Raw genomic sequence first — 18,108 nt, 5'->3', positions numbered from 1 at the left:
GGGTTCCATTTCCCACTATTCCTAATTTTTTAAAGAAAATGTTTGCTTCGGATAGGATAGGACTAGTCATTTTGAGAAATTAAAATATATTATAATAACAATTTTTTTCCTAATCAAATTACATAACAATTATTTTTATTTTATTTTATTTTTAAATAATAACCGTTCTATTCTTTCTCTATTTTATTTTGCAAACTAAAATACCTTGAATAAATTTTTTATCAATGGGTCAAATAGTTGATTTAGAAAAGCTTATTTAAGAATTAAAAGTCTAGTAGTCAATTTTTGGGTTGTTTTTTATTCTCAAATGTCCTGTAAAGAAGTTTCCGAGCTACATTAATATGGAGTAACAAATTAAAAGTTATAATAGGTAGGGGGTTCCTAATTTGGTATGGGAACCAATAACAGTGGTGTCACTATACTATTTGTTTAATTATTATCCCTAATTGGAATAAATGCTTACGAATTGAGAAACACATGGGAGATCAACATCACTTTTACTTCAAACTGAAGGGATCGTCACCATAACTGACACCACTCATTTTTTTTTTAATCCCATATATACATACATACTAATAAATCCTTCGCTCGCTATAAAATAAAAAATGTATATATTTCTATTACAAACTGCTAATATTAGGTAATTAACAAATGAAAAACATTGACCCACTAATCCGACATTAAGACCTTGGTTTTCCACCGTAAGCTTGCTTGCAAACTGAGTAAGATTTCTGTGAAGGAATGCATAGCTGAGAAGATCCTGGACATCCCTGTAGGCAATTGTCCCCCAGGCTACCGGAAACCGATGTGTCACCGGCGAAAAACTCAGACGGAGGTTTTCCAATCAAGAAATTCCCGTCCAGAAACAACCGCCTTAATGACTTCTTCTTGCTGTATTCCAATGGGATGGCGCCACGTAAACGATTGTAACGCAACGACAAAGATGACAGCAGAGGATAGTCAGAGAAATTCGCGGGGACGTTTCCCTCGATCTTGTTGAACCCGAGATTAACAGCCACAAGGTCGCTGTTACCACCGGGGGGCTTTGAGATCTCGATGCGTGTGAAGCTGTTATTCGCTAAATCTACTTGTTGTAATGACGGTAACAGAAAGAACCAAGATTGAAGTGTCCCGGTGAACGAGTTTTCACTGAGTTCAACAACTTCCAACTGAGTCAACCCATCAAAAGTGGATTTTGAGATGTACCCAGATAAATAATTCCCCCTTAAAGCAAGCTCTAGCAAGTTATATGGCAGTTTTGGTAAAAAACCAGTGAATTTGTTATAACTCAGATCGACTCTCCTCAAACTAGAAAGCGAGTTCAGTGTTTTTGGCAACGGCCCAGACAGAGAATTATGAGAAAGGTCCAAGTATTCAAGAGATTTGATGGTAGCAACTGAGTCAGGGATTGAGCCAGAGAACGAGTTGGACCTAAGAGTCAAACTTTGGAGACTGCGGAGGGAAGTAATGGAAGAAGGTATCGGGCCAAAGAAGTTGTTATCAGAAAGATCAAGAGTGGTAAGTTGTGTGAGTTGGGAAACGAGTGGGTTGAGTTGGCCCGAGTAACCAGCTGGATCAAGAGTGATTTGCGTGACACGAGCTGAGTCAGGCGAGCAGGTGAGGCCGCAGATGAAGTGGGTCCGGCGAGGGATGGCACAAGGGTCGGTGGTGAAGTCCCACGAAGCAAGGCAGGACCATGACGGGATTGAACTCGGCTTGATGGAGGCCTTGAAGGCTTTAAGAGCTGAAATGTCCTGCGGTGAGGTAAGGGCCTGGGCTAGAGAAAATCTGAAAAGAAGAAGAAGAAGAAAACAGAAAGTGTCGAACATGGAGACAGAATTTTGCCTTTTCTTCTGGGCGTATTAATTTTCCGTTCTTCTTTTTCTCGTTTTCAAAAGTAGATGGAATGGGAGAGCTTATTGAATGATGCAAACTTAAAGGAGCATGAACGTGGTTTGGAAATTTCATGTACGGTTGGACAGCACTCAAATTTTGTAGTGTGGTTGGTCAAATCCTACATTTCAATATTTTATTCATCTACCATCCAGATATTTAAGCAGCATGTATTAAGTACAATAATTTAAAAAATTATTAAATTATTTTTAAAAACATAAATTAAAATTTATTTTAAATTAGATAAATATTATTAATTATCATTAATTAAAATATTATTTATTATTTTTATATTTCATAGTATTACAATTGAAAAAATTCATGCGACTCGTCATGTCTTATGTCATATCAATATATTACGTTAACATCATGTAATATAAAATGATTAATAATATTTTTATTAATATCTGTTAATTATAAAAACTTTTTTAATTTAAAATAAAAATTTAAAAATTTAATTAAATATAATAAAAAATTATTAATTAAACGTAATAGGTTAGAGAGGTTGTCACAACTCACTACCCGTATCTCTGAATTTCGATTTTGTTGAGCAGCATATATACTTGGTATTCTATATATTTACAAGCCTTTTGAATTTTTTCATACTTTTGTTATGGGATTTAAAAGTTGACTAAAAGCCATTCTATGTGTTTCCTTTTCATTACATTTATAATTCAATTCAGCAAAATTATAATTGAAGAGAACTTTTAGCATTTATTTTACGTAATTCACAGTTAAAATCTTTTGAAATGCTTTCGTTTACTATAATAATGATGCTTAAGATAATATGTTCATCTGAATTTTAATTAACGGATCAGTTGAAGAGAAGAAAAAGTTGCTGTATTATAATACTGATATTTTTGAAGTTGATTGTCTAGATACACAAGTAGGTGATTAATTAAAAAATACATGCAGGCAGTATCCGATTATTTAAACAACACGAACTTATCATAATCCATAAGATTTCGCTTACAACAACCTTACAAAGGGACATTAAAGAAATGAAGAAACTAGCTGTCATGTTTTAAACCTCTATGTTTAGTGGTCCTTCTGCTTGGAGCCTCGCCAAATTTTCCTCAATTAGATAGTTCATTATCAGCAATTAATTAAACAAAGCATTCAACTGTAGAAATGGCCAATGGGTGGTTACCCACTTTACCTTTGTGAGTCTTTGACCCCACTGGCCATTAGTTCAAAGCTTTAGGTAGAACCAAGTTGGATAACTTTAACCTTTTTTTCCAGCTTATCTTATCTTCTTTTTCTCCTAGTACAGGGAAAATTGTTATGTTATACTAATAAAGTAATAATCAAAAGGTTTGACAAGATTATTATGAATACCGACTAGATTATTCTTTCTTGGAAGTATTGAATCAAATCAAAGAAAATGATACATCACTGCAGAATTAGCATTATAACCCGATTCATGGTGGTTTGAGACTTTGAGTTAAATGATAAAGAAGTGTCCCTATATGCAGGGGTGAGCAAATATAAATCGAATCGAACAACTAAACCGAATCAAAATGAATTTAATTTTTTTAGTTCGATTCTTTAGATAGTTTGATTAAGATAGTTCGGTTATCAAAATTAATTCGATTCGGTTTCGGTTAAAAAAATTTCTAATCGAACTTAAAAAAATGTATTATGAAAATTTTACATAAAAAATAAATCCTAAACCTAATTTCTTCTCCTCTTTAATTCTTCTTTAATTATATGAGGATCTATTTTATTTATTATAATTTATTATTATTATTTTTAATATTTTTATAGTATTGATTTATTAAAAAAATATAACATAAATAAATATATATAAATAAAAAAATAAAAAATTTATCAAGTTTGATTTTTAAAAATTAAACCGAATTATCAAATTAATTCGATTTCAGTTGGTTCAATTATTTCTATAATTTGATTTAATTTTGATTAATTTTAAATATGAATTTAGTTACTAGACATTTAAAATCAAATTAATCAAAATAATCGTTTACACACCTCGAAACGAGCCGAACCAAGTTTTCCTGTTACTCGAGTTGCCTTTTTTAGGCAGAAAGGTCCACAAGGAATCTGACAGTAACAATGGCGCCGCACTTGAGATATTTATAATATTCGGGGCACCCCACCCTGCAATGCGTCGTGATATTTCATCCACAAAATTTAGCCAAAGCCGAATATCAACTGGCCCAAATCTCGTCAGGTCGCTCCTACGCTGCATTATTTGATCTTCTCAGTACACCTTTTTTTGTTTTGTTTTGTTTTGTTCTGTGTGTTTGAATTTCCACGACTTCACATTCTTTTATTCCCGTATGGATGAGATAAAAAATGGGACTTTATAAGTAGACATAGCACATTACTCAATCTAATTAAGTGTGTTTATGGCATCTTATGAGTTTTGGCATGAGTTTGGAAAAGAGTTCAAGTACTTAAAAATTTCACAAACTCAGCGGGAGCCCTCGAAGATGGGCATCCGTACTGATTCGGGCCCAAAGAAACTCAGGGGAGACTCGACTTTAAACTTGGAAATAATCAACGGTAATTTGAAGGAAGAAGAAAACAGCTTGTTGCATCTTCCAATAGAGAGAATTAATTAGTCCATCTATTTAATTATTTATCTCCTTTTCAGCTCATCCATTTAACCATTATCTAAGGACAAATTGTTAAAAAAAACACACACACACAATTCCCAACAAAAATGGTAGTCACTGTCAAATGATTAGAATGCTCCAATAATTGTTCATCAACTACAAGAGCATCTAAAGCTCATAAGAATCATATCCACATGCTCCAAAAAATGACCAAAACCATGATCCCTCTGCCTCTCCCCTACCTTATCCTCCTCCTATCCACCACCATCCCCACAACCGCTACCACTTCCGCCTACCCTTCTGTCCCTCAGGACTGCACTCTTTCGACAGGGGATGAGAAACTGGTTCCTGTTAGGCGGGAAGTTTACGGTGATGGGAGAATCTTCGATATTAGCCACCGATACACTACTGACATGCTGACATGGGGAAGCAATGACGGGCTGGGCCAGTTTCTGTGGCTTCCTGCTAGCATGAAGAATGGCTCTCTCGCCAATAATTCTGAGATGAAAATGCCTACCCATACTGGCACGCACGTCGACGCGCCAGGCCATATGATTGACCGTTACTTTGATGCTGGGTTCGATGTCGACACCCTTGATCTTGAAGTCCTTAACGGTGTTCTTGATTTTATTGATCACAATAAATTTTCATCGTTTTCTTCTTCTTAATTCTTCTATCATTATCAATGATAAAAACGTTACTACATGTTTGATGGTTTTGCATCTGTTCATTACTACAGGTCCAGCTCTGTTAGTTGATGTGCCGAGGGATAAGAACATAACTGGTATCTGTCTACAACTACCATTCTTTGAATTTAGTTGAACTCTTTTGTTTGGTATTGATGTTGGGGGTACCCAATGATCAAATTTGCTTTGAGCATAATCTGATAACAGCTTATAATTTTTTTTTTGTTGTTCTTTGGTTTTGGTTGCAGCCGAGGTCATGGAGTCACTGCAAATTCCCAAGGGAGTGCGTCGTGTGCTTTTCAGAACATTAAATACTGACAGGTAGTTGAAATAATTTATATTAGCACTTAAACAGCTGAGCTTAATTTAAGGTTAAAATACTATGAGTATGTTTGATTCACGAAATAAATAAGAATGAAATAAAATAATTATTACGTGAAAATAAAATAATTATTATGTAAAAATAAAATAAGGTGAGAATAAAATAAAATAACTATTACGACGAATAAAATAAGACAAGAATAGTTATTATGACCTATTACAGTATTTGGTTGGTAACAATAATTTTGAAATAAAAAAAATAAAAAGTAAAAAGATAAAAATATCTTTTATTATATATATAATTATTTTTTATTTTATTTTTTAAATATTATAATTTATAATTTAATTAAAATATTAATATTTAATATTTTAAATATTAATATTTTAGCATAATTTAATTATAAAATTTTAAATATTAATATTTTATTTTTATAATTTAATAATAATATTATTAAAATATTAATAATTTTTTATTTTTTATTTATACTCATTAAAAATTTAATATATTAATATTTAATAAATAAAACATTAATTTTAAAATATTAATATTTTAATCATATTAATATCAATAATGATTAAATTATATATAAAATAATAATATTTTAAAATTTATAAATAATTTTTTTTATTTATTTTTTTCTTTTTTCCTTTCTTCTTCTCTATGGGTTGGCTATCAAAAAAGTGATCAGTATAATGAAACGTCGATCTAACTCACCATGTGGTCGGATCTTGCCACTAAGGCACTAGATCCGCGCTTCCTGCGACTGGATCTGACCATAGAGTGTCAGATCCAACCATGGGGATCTGATCGGGAAGCACTAGATCCGATGCTTCTCGTAGCTAGATTAGGTCGTGGATGCCAGATCCGGTGATTCTTCAATTGATCGACGTTTTTCGATCATATTCGGTAGTGAAACCGTCGTCATCACCATCGTTGTCGTCATCTCTGGTGATGAGTGCAAGTTAGAAGGAAAATGACAGAGGAAAGAACGTGAGAAGAGAGAAATATTTATAAGTTTAGGGTTGTAATATTTTCAAGTTATAAGAGGTATTTTAGTCTTCTCACATTTTAAATCTATTCCCCCAATCATGGAATAACAAAACTCATGAAAGAGCTTGAGTTTGGTTAAGCCTGAGTTTTATCCCATTTTAAGGAATAGCTAATACTAAATAATAGCTATTCCTTGCGACATTACTTACCAAACGGAGGTAAAGAGAAAACATGGGAATAGAAAAAGAATAGCTTAGTTATTCCCTGTACCAAACATGCTTATTAGTATGATTTTTCCAGTTTATTAGGATGGTTCCATTCATTTATTCATTCATTCTACCATCCGGTCTCTATTTAGCATCCTAGTTCCTTTTAGTGAAAATGGTTACTCCATGGCACAGCAGTCCGTTCATCTGTACATTCAGCTTGTTTGAAGAACAGAGATTACATTACTGAGGGTAAATGATAGTTCTGGCTAAAAAATTTTCAATTTCAGGCGGCTTATGTTTACGAAGGAGTATGACTCAAACTATGTTGGATTTACAACGGATGGGGCAAGATGGTTGGTGAAGAACACTGATATCAAACTTGTGGGTAAGATATATAGCTTTTGTTTTAAAAAAATGTGAGATATGTGCAGAGTGATGGATGCGAATTGCTGGGATGTCTCTACGTTAAAACTTGCAAAATGTTCTTTAAGTCTTAACTTCATATTAGGACATAAGTGCAGTACTTGATATAATTTTTTGACTGCCAAGGATGTTTCTTCTTTTTAATTTGGACATATTTGGGAGATTAGAGAAAATCCTCTTGTGGTATCTGATTACTGTACTAAGATATTGCTACTCGCGCTGACTTATTTGTCTATCTTGAAATGTAGGAATCGATTTCTTATCCGTTGCAGCCCATGATCATCTGGTTTCAGCTCATCTTGAATTTTTTGAGAGCAGGGTAAGAACATTGCTACAGTATGATGCATATTTGGTTAATTAGCAGATGTTATTTTACGTTTTCCCCCCTTGAATCTTCATCCATGGTTTTAAAACTAGCTGCCAAAGTTGTTTTCAAGACAACAGAAAAGGAACATGGAATTTTAATCTGCTGAAAAGGGGTGTCAAAACTCTGAGTCATTAACATTATTCCATCTGCTGCTCCAGGAAATTATTCTTGTGGAAGGCTTAAAGCTCGATGATGTGCCACTTGGAATATATTCTGTCCACTGCTTACCTCTTAGGCTGCTTGGCGCTGAAGGATCACCCATAAGATGCATTCTCATGAAATGATGCAAATGCAAGTCTTTCGGAGTTATACCAGAGATTTGGTCGTAGTAGCTGCTAGCTATGATGATTTGCTATGCTTATGCAAATTAGACTTTAAATCTGTTGCAGGAATTAATAATAACCCTGGAGTCTGGGGGTGATCAGTGAGACAATCAAAGTGGTATGGAAGGAAATTAGAGCCGGCTGGTCCTAAATTAGTAGCATGTAATGTAAGCAAAGTGGTTTGTCTCAAATAATGAGAAGAATTGGCTATCAATAAATTAATAGTGTGATGTGTTTATGGTATTGAATTAGATAAACTGTTATTTTATAATTAAAAGATTTAGTTAAATTTTATATATACTAGAGTTTTTTTTATTAAAAGATAAATAATGAGATCAAATTATTGGTTTTGAAGATATGGAAGATCAAATTCAACTAAACCAGTATCTCTCATTTTATATTAATTTCGTCATCCACAAACGGATAAACCTCTCCTTTCAAAAGTCAGCCTATGTAGCGTAAACAGTCACGCTGCCTAAAAAGCGCGTGGCCAATCATACTAGCGCACGATTTCAACCGGTAGTAGATAGTTCTTACGAATCCTCGTCAAACTCAGTTCACTTAACTCTACGTTCCCTCTCCCTCACTCCCAAAATGACTCCCCTCTTCCTCCTACTACTCCTCTCCTCCGCCTTCATCTCCACCGCCACCACCGCATACCCTTCCATCCCCGGGACGGATTCCACCACCGACTGCGGCCTCTCGGGAGGAGACGAGAATCTGATTCCCATCCGTCGCGAAGTCTACGGTAATGGCAGAATATTCGACATCAGCCATAGGTACACCGCCGACATGCCGTCGTGGGAATCCAAAGACGGCATAGGACAGTTCCTTTGGTTGCCTAAAAGCATGAAAAACGGTTCCCTAGCTAATAATTCCGAGATGAAACTTCCCACTCACACCGGCACGCACCTCGACGCTCCCGGCCACGTCATTGATCGGTACTTCGATGCCGGCTTCGATGTGGACACTCTTGATTTGGAAGTACTTAACGGTAAATAATATTTTTAAAAATAATTCACTTATTTGATAACTGATTTCTGATTCTCCTTTTTATCTTTGTTGGGGGGATTTTCCCCTTATAGGTCCTGCACTGCTGGTAGATGTTCCAAGGGACAAAAATATAACCGGTCCGTACCTTTGCATTTTCTTTTTCATAATTTTCATGTTTTTTCATAGTATTTAAGTTTATAGTTATGTCTATTTTTCTTTATTATAGCTGAGGTTATGGAGTCTTTGAAAATACCCAAGGGAATACGTAGAGTTCTTTTCAGAACATTAAATACCGACAGGTGATTGCATAAATACTCCATGGAATCTGATGAGCAGCTTTTATAGTTCAAAGAATGCAAAATCTGAGCTTAAATTTGTCAACTTTCAGGCGGCTAATGTTTAAGAAAGAGTTTGACACAAGCTATGTGGGATTTATGAAGGATGGGGCAGAATGGTTGGTTAAAAACACTGACATCAAATTTGTTGGTAAGATGTTGCCTTCAGAAATTCTAAAAAAAAAGGTTACTTTTAATCAAATTACGAAACTTTAAATTAGTTCTGGTTATTGTTAGCTCAACACAGAACTCTTGTAGTTTTGCTGATTTGTCTGTCTCTATTCTGAAATGCAGGAATTGATTACTTATCTGTTGCAGCCTTTGATGATCTGATTCCATCTCATCTTGTTTTCCTAGAAGGCCGGGTAAGAAATCATCATCTAATGTGTTAACTATCTTCTGTGTTTTAGTTTTGGCAATTAATTTTCCATTTATCTTTGAAAGTCTTGATTGTCCAGTATGACCACTTCATATTATTGCTGAGTCAAATGTAATTTCCTGCTTCTTAAGTTCGTGAATTGCAGCGAACTACTTTGTGTACATTTATTACCGTGTGTGTTTCTATTACTTGATTCCATAATGTCTTCTTGGCCAAGTTTGATTTCCTGGCTTATATTAAGGAGTATCTCTTTCAAGCATTTTGCTAATGAATGAGCTAAGGGCAATTTTTAAGGTTATTATATTAAGCAATATATTCTTCTAATGTATTGGAATTCATAATATTGACTGTCAATTACTATTTAATATAAAAATAATACTACAAATAGTATTTCAATTAACCTTAAAGAGGTGCCCTTAGGCTACTCATTTGCAAAATCCATCTTTAAATTATTTTCAATGTAGTACTGTGAGATTAGCAACTTAATGGTTTGTTCGTTCTCATTCCTTAGTTTGACCTGACTGTTATTGGGGACTCAACCAACCATCATGTTTCTTGGATGAACAAAGTGTTGGGGACGTTTCTTAGGTCTCTGCTCATTAAATTGCAACCCTTAAGTCTAATTGTTCATTTTCTTCTTGGGATGTTGGTGTTTTAAGCTCTAACTATGCCAGAGTTGATCACAGTAAAAATTGGTATGGCTTTTCTAATGGATTTAACCACATTAAAATTGATTAACTAGTTGACAATGATATATCTGCTCCAAGATTAGGGTTTCTGTTTCCCTTTTCCTCTCACATGTCTTGGTTCTAGTCTTCTAAATGTGAAATGTTAATGAAGCTTGAAATCAAGTTATTTAATGTGTATAGGTTTGGTAACATAAAGTCCTCAGTTTTGTTACTCAGTACTCTGAGTCAAGGAGAAAAAGGTGGTATAAACAGCAAACACCCAAACATTGCTAATGCTTGTTATCTGCTTCAGGATATCATTCTTGTGGAAGGCCTAAAACTTGATGACATTCTACCTGGGATATATTCGGTTCATTGCTTACCTTTAAGGTTGCTTGGTGCTGAAGGATCGCCAACAAGATGCATTCTCATCAAATGATATATATTCCTTGTAAGTCCTGTGTTTTGTAATTGTTTCCACTATTGAAAGCAAAGCATGCGTTTCACGCTAATGGCATGGAATTGCTACTGCAGGCTTAACTTCTGCAAATGCTACACGCTTAACTGCTTCTTATGTTAGGTAAAACAAACGATCTATATTTTCACGAGTTTCTCTAGTTAGTTATGGTGGAAGACTCAACATGTATTTTTGCAGGGTAAAATGATAGCGCTAAGGGGTGTTGTTGATCGGAATAAGACAAATAAAGAGTTGATGAGTTTGAACTGAAGGCTGTTCCACACTTGTAGAGAGGATGTAGTGCAGAAATTTAGTTGCATTGAAGTACACTTTTCTTGTAATGCATCTGTTTAGCTTTTTGATTGATGACATTAGGAACATACACTTATTTGGTAGTGTTTCTGAATATCATGGCTAGATTTGGTCACTGCTTGCAATTGTCGGCAATGATGTCTATTAGTCTTCTTGACATCCCGAAATAATTTTGACAGATCCATAATTGGAAAAGCCATCTCTATGAAAGATAAATATGTGTGTCAGTATATGGGTTGTGTTTATATGTGCGTCTCCTTCCTGCTCTTGTTTATATGGGCCATACCTTGCTTTAGCTTCTTCATATATTGGCTGAGTTTTGCAGACTTTTGGATATTGGTTGTCAGAAATTGCATGAGCATTGAAGAAAACAAATCTTTTTGGATACATTTATGTGATTCAGATTTGTGTTTAAGTTCGACATCCTTCAGTGGATTGCGAATCAAAGCCATGGATTTCATTACAACACTTTTTGCCTAGAAAAATTCATAATTTTTTGACCTGGGTGACTTATCTTTCTATATATAAGTGAATTTAAAAGATGTTAAAAGTGATTGACTAAATATTTTTATTAAATTAAAAAAAATCAATTAAAAATTTTATTTTATTATTTTATTTTGTTAGATTCCTGTTGAAACACTACACGCTAGCCATACAAGGACAACCAAATCTTCAAATTACAAAGAGTATCGGCATCGAGAACAACATTAGTATTTCTTTTATAAAAAAGGGATTGCTGAAGACTAAAAAGTCAAACCCATGAGGGCGGCCAAAATTAAGAACTTTGGACATATTTTTAAATTTTATAAACAAGTTGGAATAATTGATATGTATGTATTCAAATAACTATATTAATTTAATAAAACAATTGTACTTAAAATTAATAAGAGAGATTTACATAATCTCAAAAGACTTCAAAAAGTTTATTACCATACTCATTTAGATTTGATTATAAAGATGTCAAGAAATTTTATAATGTAAAATAAATTAAATAAAAACATTATTATCATTACTATTAAATAAAAGTTATATTTAATATTTTTTTTGTAAATATCGCAAACACGTGCTGCGCATGTCTAAATGTGTGATTCAAATGGGATCCATCATTTATGATTGTGTAAGAAATTTTGGATTAGGCTTGTTGGCTGAATAACAGACAAATTGTCAAAAGTCCATAATTTTGTTTATATTACTATTTCTTTTATATACAAAAAAATTGCTAAAAGAAACAGTGAACACTTAACAATTGAACCCACGAGGGCGGCCAGGATTGGACCTTTAGACTTATCTCCCCAAATTCAGATGGCAAAATATTGCCTTTCGATGTTTGATGGCACAATCTTTTCTTTTTCTATCCAAATAAATTAATCTAGCCCTTGGATCTGATATGGCTGGCCGATCTATTCCAAGGCATTCGTAAGATAAAAAAAAAGTGTATGATTATATGTAGTTGGCTGTAATCATTGACTTGAACTGCAACACTCCACCAATCACGTCCTTTTCATTTCATCATTCTATTGATTTTCTTCCTCTACAACTTACTACTTACTAGTTACACCATGGTTACCATGGCTACTACCATGAACAAACATAACCTCCTGCTGCTACTTTGTGCCGGGATACTCACCGTAAACATCCTCTCCGGTTCTGCTGTGGCTTATGGTAATGGCAAAATCTTTGATATAACACACAAAATCACCTCTGAGTTGCCAACCTTTGAGTCCCAAAAGGGGCTTGGTCAGTTCATTTGGCTTGTTTCCAGCATTAGAAATGGCTCCATAGCAAATGTTTCTCAGTTTAAGCTGGGAACCCACACTGGCACTCACGTTGATGCGCCCAGCCATTTCTTCCAGAAGTACTATGAGGAGGGGTTTGATGTTACCACTCTTAGCCTGCAAACGCTTAACGGTAAATTGGTACCATAAGCAAGCCATTCATTGTTTCTTTTTGCAGTTTTTTTTGTGCTTCTTAAACTTGGTGTTTACATTTTTTGAAATTTAGCTCATCCCAAGGAGGGGTCTTCAAATGACCAGCAAATTACCAGCGTTCTTAATTTCTTTTGGTTGATTTTTCATAGATGATTAGCTAGCGCTGGGGATTTGATTGATACCCTTTCTTGCCTTTCTTGCTCTGATGTTTTGTGTTGTTAATCAGTTTCTGCATTCTTTTCGTGGATATTGTTGATGATCATACGTGTTTTATTCTTTGTATAGGTCCTGCTCTAGTAGTTGATGTTCCAAGAGATAAGAACATTACTGGTAAGTGTTCCTAGTGTAGTTTCCCCTTTTATAATCGGAAATCTGTTTACTTCATTTTCTAGTTTCTCTAAACTTTTGGATCTAAATGTCACTTCAGCTCACTCTAGAATCATTCATTTTTCTGGGATTCATATGCAGCAATACCTGTCAATTCTACTAATTTCAGTATAAAGTAGTAATAACTGGTCTCGCAAAAAAACTGGTCTGATATCATAATCATGGATATCTCCGAGCCCCGCCTAGAGTTTTGTTGCAGAACATCATAAAATAGATCTTCTCCATCATAAAATAGAGCTTTGTCTGCTTTGCTTCACTTTCTCACTGGGTAGATGGCTCTTTTATGTTTTAAGATTCTTGATCTGTGTGTACAGGGGTTTAATGTGGTCCTGGAGTCTGCCTTACCGGTGGTGGTCTTCGGTGGCTAGGATTCACTTTTGATTGGGTGGGGAACAAGGGGTTTTTGGTCTTTGTAAATCTGGGAGTTTGAATTTGGTTGTTCTAGAATTTTTTGCTTGGTGCAGCAAGAGAAGGAAACAGGCACGCTGGTTATGTTTCCCTGCCTTACTGACTTTTTCTGTGGTTTGTAATCTTTTATGCTGGTGGGAAGTGTTGGCTAAGGGCTATATGTAAATGCTTAGGTGAATGGTTTGAAGGGCAGGGTTGGTTATTGGTGTTTTTGTCTACCAGTATGGGATCAGAGGGCTAAGACTGTGCTCTTTCCAGCCTTTGACCCTCCTCTGTATGTACATGGACATCCTTTCTTTATGAATGAACTCTTAACTTTTCAAAAAAAAAAAAAATCTTCTCCATCATAAAGTAGATTAACTCTGGTTTCCCCCTTTTTTACGATGGGAAGTTGGGAAATTTTGTTTATCATCTTTAATCCTTCTTAATTTTAATTGCGTTTAGCTGTAGTAACTAAAGTATGCTTTCTACAGCTGAAGTTATGAAGTCCTTGAATATTCCCAGGGGAGTACATCGTGTGCTTTTCAGAACACTTAACACTGACAGGTAAACATTAATGTAATTAGATCTATTTTCTTGTCTTTATTAACATATGAACAAAATGAATATAGTACGGTGGGCTCCTTTTTCATAATGTTTTTGAAGCATGTCAATATGTAAATAAGTGATTTTGACACTCTGCTTGATATGTTCTTTAACTCGTGCTTTGTCCCCCAGAATTGGCATCACATTATTGACATGTTTGCAGTTCTTCCATTTTTGAACTTTCACAGAAGCCTGTTTATATGATGTTACCAGACTAGGACTTATGACAGTTAATTCTAGCAAGAAACATGTTTAAGGTACAATTCATAGACTAATAGTAAAAGAGTTAACGGGACAGAGTCGTTTAGGCTTCAAGAAGAAGAATAAGAAGAAAAAGACCTGGGCAACTAGTCAATGAATTTCATTTTTTTCCCCATTGGCTTGTGAATATCATGTCAGTCAAGTGTAGTGTTTTTGGTGCTGTTGCAATCAACATCCTAAACTGAGCTGGTAATTTTTGAGCATATTTTGACTGAATTATCCAAATCCTTAATATCTTAAAACCTACTGGGGCAATCACTATAAACATAGAAATGAAATACTTCGATGTGTTAAATCAATTACCCACATGAAGGTACAAGAAGATAATCCATGCTGAAAGATGTGCTCTATGCCTCTACTCTTGTTATTACAAAGGTTTTTCCTGTTGTCTCAATATCTCTTTTTGTCTAGGAATTCCACTCATAAATTTTCAAAAAAGAAAAAAAAAAGTAGGTTGTTGTAAATGGGTTCACATGTGAGTTAAGAAGTGACCCCTTTTAATTTCAATATTGCAATTTCTGTTTCAGGGGCTGTTTAAAGTTTAATGAAATGTATTTTCTTTCCATTAAAACAAAAAGAGCCTCTCTCTCAAACTCAAGATTTTGTTGAACCAGAATTGATTTGCTGAAACTTACAAATGATTTCATGATAGTAAAATGTATGTCAACTTTCATGTTCAGGGGGCTGATGCACAAAACGGAGTTTGCTTCAAACTTCACAGGATTTAGGAAGGATGGGGCACAGTGGTTGGTTGATAACACAGACATCAAACTTGTGGGTAAGATTTTAGACTTTCCTTGTTAACACACAGGACTAATTTCAAAAACAGTTGTTTGGTAGAGCATCCCTGTCCTTAATTGACAACAGGGCTTTGTGCATCTGTGCCACAGTTTCTGCTCTTCAGTTCTGGCTTGATGGGTAGATAAATGTCAGTGTGATCATTATTTCAGTTTATGAGTCACTATAGGCAGAATTAGTCAATTTTTATTGAAAATCAAAAATGAAAAAAAATAAAAGTTAAAAATTTTTAAAATTAATACATTACATTTAAACAACAATCAAAAGATTCATAATAAAAAATAATTTTATATAACATAAAAATAAAAAAAAATTAGAAAGAAAAATTTACAAAAAAGTTATACTCGACAATGTTTTTTAGATTCGTAAAATATAATGTATAAAATATAAATAGTTAAGTACGATATATAGAATTTTATATAATAGTTAAATAATATAAATAGAAAGAAGAAAAAAAAATTCACAAGATCATAAATTTCTCTTTTAAAGAATAAAATTTGTTTCAGTAATTAATTACATAAGAGAGTGTGAAGTAAAATAAAAAAACAAAAACAGAAAAGAAAGAGAGGGAGAAAGAGGTGTGAATAAATTTAAATTGGAATAATGTTGACTAAAGTTTGTAAGGTCATTTTATTATTTATTATTTATATTAATTATTAAATAAAAAATTATTTTGAAAAGTATTAAAATATATAATAAATAAAATATTTCAAAATTTTTGAGGGATCACAACCTCCATAACTATACTACTCTCCAAATGTATTAAATATATATATATATATATAATAATAATTAAAATTTTTCAAAAATATTTAGGAGGGCCGTGCCTCCCAAAACAGTTCCACCCTACACCCCTGCGAGTCACTTCAACAGAATGTGTTAGTAACTGAGGGAAGAAAGCAATCGATGATAAATTTCCTTCCTACCACTCTGTTAACACTTTTTGTTTGAAAGTAAAACTTGATCGGATTCAATAGCACAAATTGGTAATTACCAAAATCAGGCAATCAAAGCAGTATAACGCAATCATTTTCTATAGAAAATAAGGCCATTTCTGTGCTTCGATTTTTGGCAGAACTTTTAGTTGTACTAATTCATCTGTCTGTATGAATTGTAGGACTTGATTACCTATCTGTTTCTGCTTATGTTGATGCTGCCCCAACTCATCATATATTTCTAAAGAAAAGGGTAAGAATAATGAGATTTCTCTTGTGAATCTGAGAGCCTGTTAATTTTAATTTTTTTTTAAAATATTTTTCTGCCCCAACCCATCTGTTATGGCTTTCTTTACTCTGGTTTATAGAGAAGGGTTGAAATGCATTTCTGAAACTGCTCAAATTCTTCAGGAAATTGTTCTTGTTGAAGGTCTGAACCTCGATGGCATCCAGCCAGGGAAGTATACTGTCCATTGCCTACCTCTGAGGATGGTCGGTGCAGATGGATGCCCAACAAGATGCATTCTCACTGCATGACAACATTTCTTCAAGTAAGTTCTTTCGCTTTGAAACCAATTATCGCTTTAGTTAGGACTTGTATATGTACCTCTGAATTATTAGTAGTGATAACAAATAACAAAACCTTTAGGAGGTGAGTTCTATATTGGTCAAACTCTTCCTTTTTTCTAGAGGATTGCCTGTTTTATAGAAATAAACAGAAATGCTCTTATAAATTTGCTTTTATAAGTTTGAGACATTACTCATGCAAACCTTTTGCTGCAGGAGAGTAGGAAAGGCTACCCTTGACAGGTTGGTTGATAGTGTCAAATAAACGCCTTTGGGGGGTGGGAGTGGTTGTAGAATAAAAACTTCCTGAGCTCATTGTTCATTCTGAATATCGAGGAATCTATACTTTGTATCTTCTTTGACATTCAATACAAATTCTCTTCAGATTGTTGTTAAAATGTAATGAGACAGGATAAGCCTTGTGCTTCATCGTTATCACACTTGCATCCAAAGGGAATGATTTCTGATTTCAACTAAATATAATACTGACGTAAAACAGAGAAGTCTCATATTTTAAAGCAATGGATGACACAGAAATTTGCCTAACCACAGGTATAGAATGCATAATAATTATGGCAATTCACCACTAAAATAAGTGAACCCAGAAAATGAGAGAGAAACTTCTAAGTTTAAATGCAAAAGTAAACCAGAAAGGTAGCCAAACAACTTAGTAATGTTTGGACCAGACTAAGGAAAAGTTGAAAGACTTTTTTTTTTTTTTTGAATTGGCTGATAATCAAATCCAAGAAATAGGGCAATTGCTAAGGAAACCAAAGGTTAGGACAACAGCGGGAGCTACAAGAATGCATGGTTTAAAAGTTAGCCCACCGCTTATTATGTTGAAACAGAGATGACCACACAGTAACAAGGAAAGTGCCCCTTGCAAATCTTCCTCACAAGCAACATCTATCTTATGTTCTGTTTCTTATGCTGTAAGCTTTGAGATTATTTTGAATTATTGAGTTTTCTTGTCTTGTTCAGCACCTTTGGCTGTCTATTTCTCCAGAATAAGTAAAGAAGAGCCTCATATATAGCAACAAAAAAACATGTATAGGTGAAGGAAAGCAGCTTTTGCTGTAAGTGCCCTCTCCCCCTTCACTGTTAAGTGATGCCATGTTTATATCCAAAGCAAATAGAAGCAACACTAACATGATTGGCCTGACTCGCCCATTTCTTTTTCTTTTTTCCCTTTTTGATTGACTTGCTGAATTGGCATGAGAGAGGTTCACTTAACCAAAAGCATTGATCCGAAATATTAGGCACTTTGGTGTTCATTAATTCTCCAACTGGACGTCTATAAAAG

At 34.1% G+C, this 18,108-nt stretch overlaps 4 protein-coding genes across 4 annotated transcripts; 3 read left to right on the top strand and 1 right to left on the bottom strand.

Annotated features, from left to right (window-relative positions):
- Positions 1 to 480: 480 nt before the first annotated feature.
- On the bottom strand, positions 481 to 1,982 carry LOC18607994 (Leucine-rich repeat (LRR) family protein). The gene has a single exon (XM_007042449.3). The coding sequence runs from the start codon at positions 1,827 to 1,829 to the stop codon at positions 681 to 683; it is 1,149 nt and encodes a 382-aa protein (XP_007042511.3). The 5' UTR covers positions 1,830 to 1,982; the 3' UTR covers positions 481 to 680.
- A 2,660-nt stretch (positions 1,983 to 4,642) lies between these two features.
- On the top strand, positions 4,643 to 8,010 carry LOC18607992 (cyclase-like protein 2). Its single transcript, XM_018115992.2, has 6 exons — positions 4,643 to 5,087; positions 5,212 to 5,256; positions 5,407 to 5,479; positions 6,967 to 7,064; positions 7,351 to 7,421; positions 7,628 to 8,010. Exons 1-6 carry the CDS (start codon positions 4,667 to 4,669, stop codon positions 7,751 to 7,753), a joined length of 834 nt encoding a protein of 277 aa, XP_017971481.1. The 5' UTR covers positions 4,643 to 4,666; the 3' UTR covers positions 7,754 to 8,010.
- Positions 8,011 to 8,294: 284 nt separating this feature from the next.
- LOC18607991 (cyclase-like protein 2) lies at positions 8,295 to 11,051 on the top strand. Its single transcript, XM_088804072.1, has 8 exons — positions 8,295 to 8,786; positions 8,878 to 8,922; positions 9,012 to 9,084; positions 9,174 to 9,271; positions 9,415 to 9,485; positions 10,481 to 10,618; positions 10,702 to 10,747; positions 10,823 to 11,051. The coding sequence occupies exons 1-6, from the start codon at positions 8,387 to 8,389 to the stop codon at positions 10,604 to 10,606; spliced, it is 813 nt and encodes a 270-aa protein (XP_088660198.1). The 5' UTR covers positions 8,295 to 8,386; the 3' UTR covers positions 10,607 to 10,618; positions 10,702 to 10,747; positions 10,823 to 11,051.
- Positions 11,052 to 12,404: 1,353 nt separating this feature from the next.
- LOC18607990 (cyclase-like protein 2) lies at positions 12,405 to 17,203 on the top strand. Its single transcript, XM_018114459.2, has 7 exons — positions 12,405 to 12,844; positions 13,150 to 13,194; positions 14,133 to 14,205; positions 15,186 to 15,283; positions 16,421 to 16,491; positions 16,650 to 16,789; positions 17,022 to 17,203. The coding sequence occupies exons 1-6, from the start codon at positions 12,496 to 12,498 to the stop codon at positions 16,773 to 16,775; spliced, it is 762 nt and encodes a 253-aa protein (XP_017969948.2). The 5' UTR covers positions 12,405 to 12,495; the 3' UTR covers positions 16,776 to 16,789; positions 17,022 to 17,203.
- Positions 17,204 to 18,108: the final 905 nt, after the last annotated feature.

Source organism: Theobroma cacao, chromosome 2 (genome assembly GCF_053813885.1).
Source record: "Theobroma cacao isolate CCN51 chromosome 2, ASM5381388v1, whole genome shotgun sequence".
In the NCBI taxonomy this organism is placed as follows: domain Eukaryota; kingdom Viridiplantae; phylum Streptophyta; class Magnoliopsida; order Malvales; family Malvaceae; genus Theobroma; species Theobroma cacao.
Note: the sequence above shows the minus strand (reverse complement) of the source record. Positions and strands in the feature narration are given on the sequence as shown.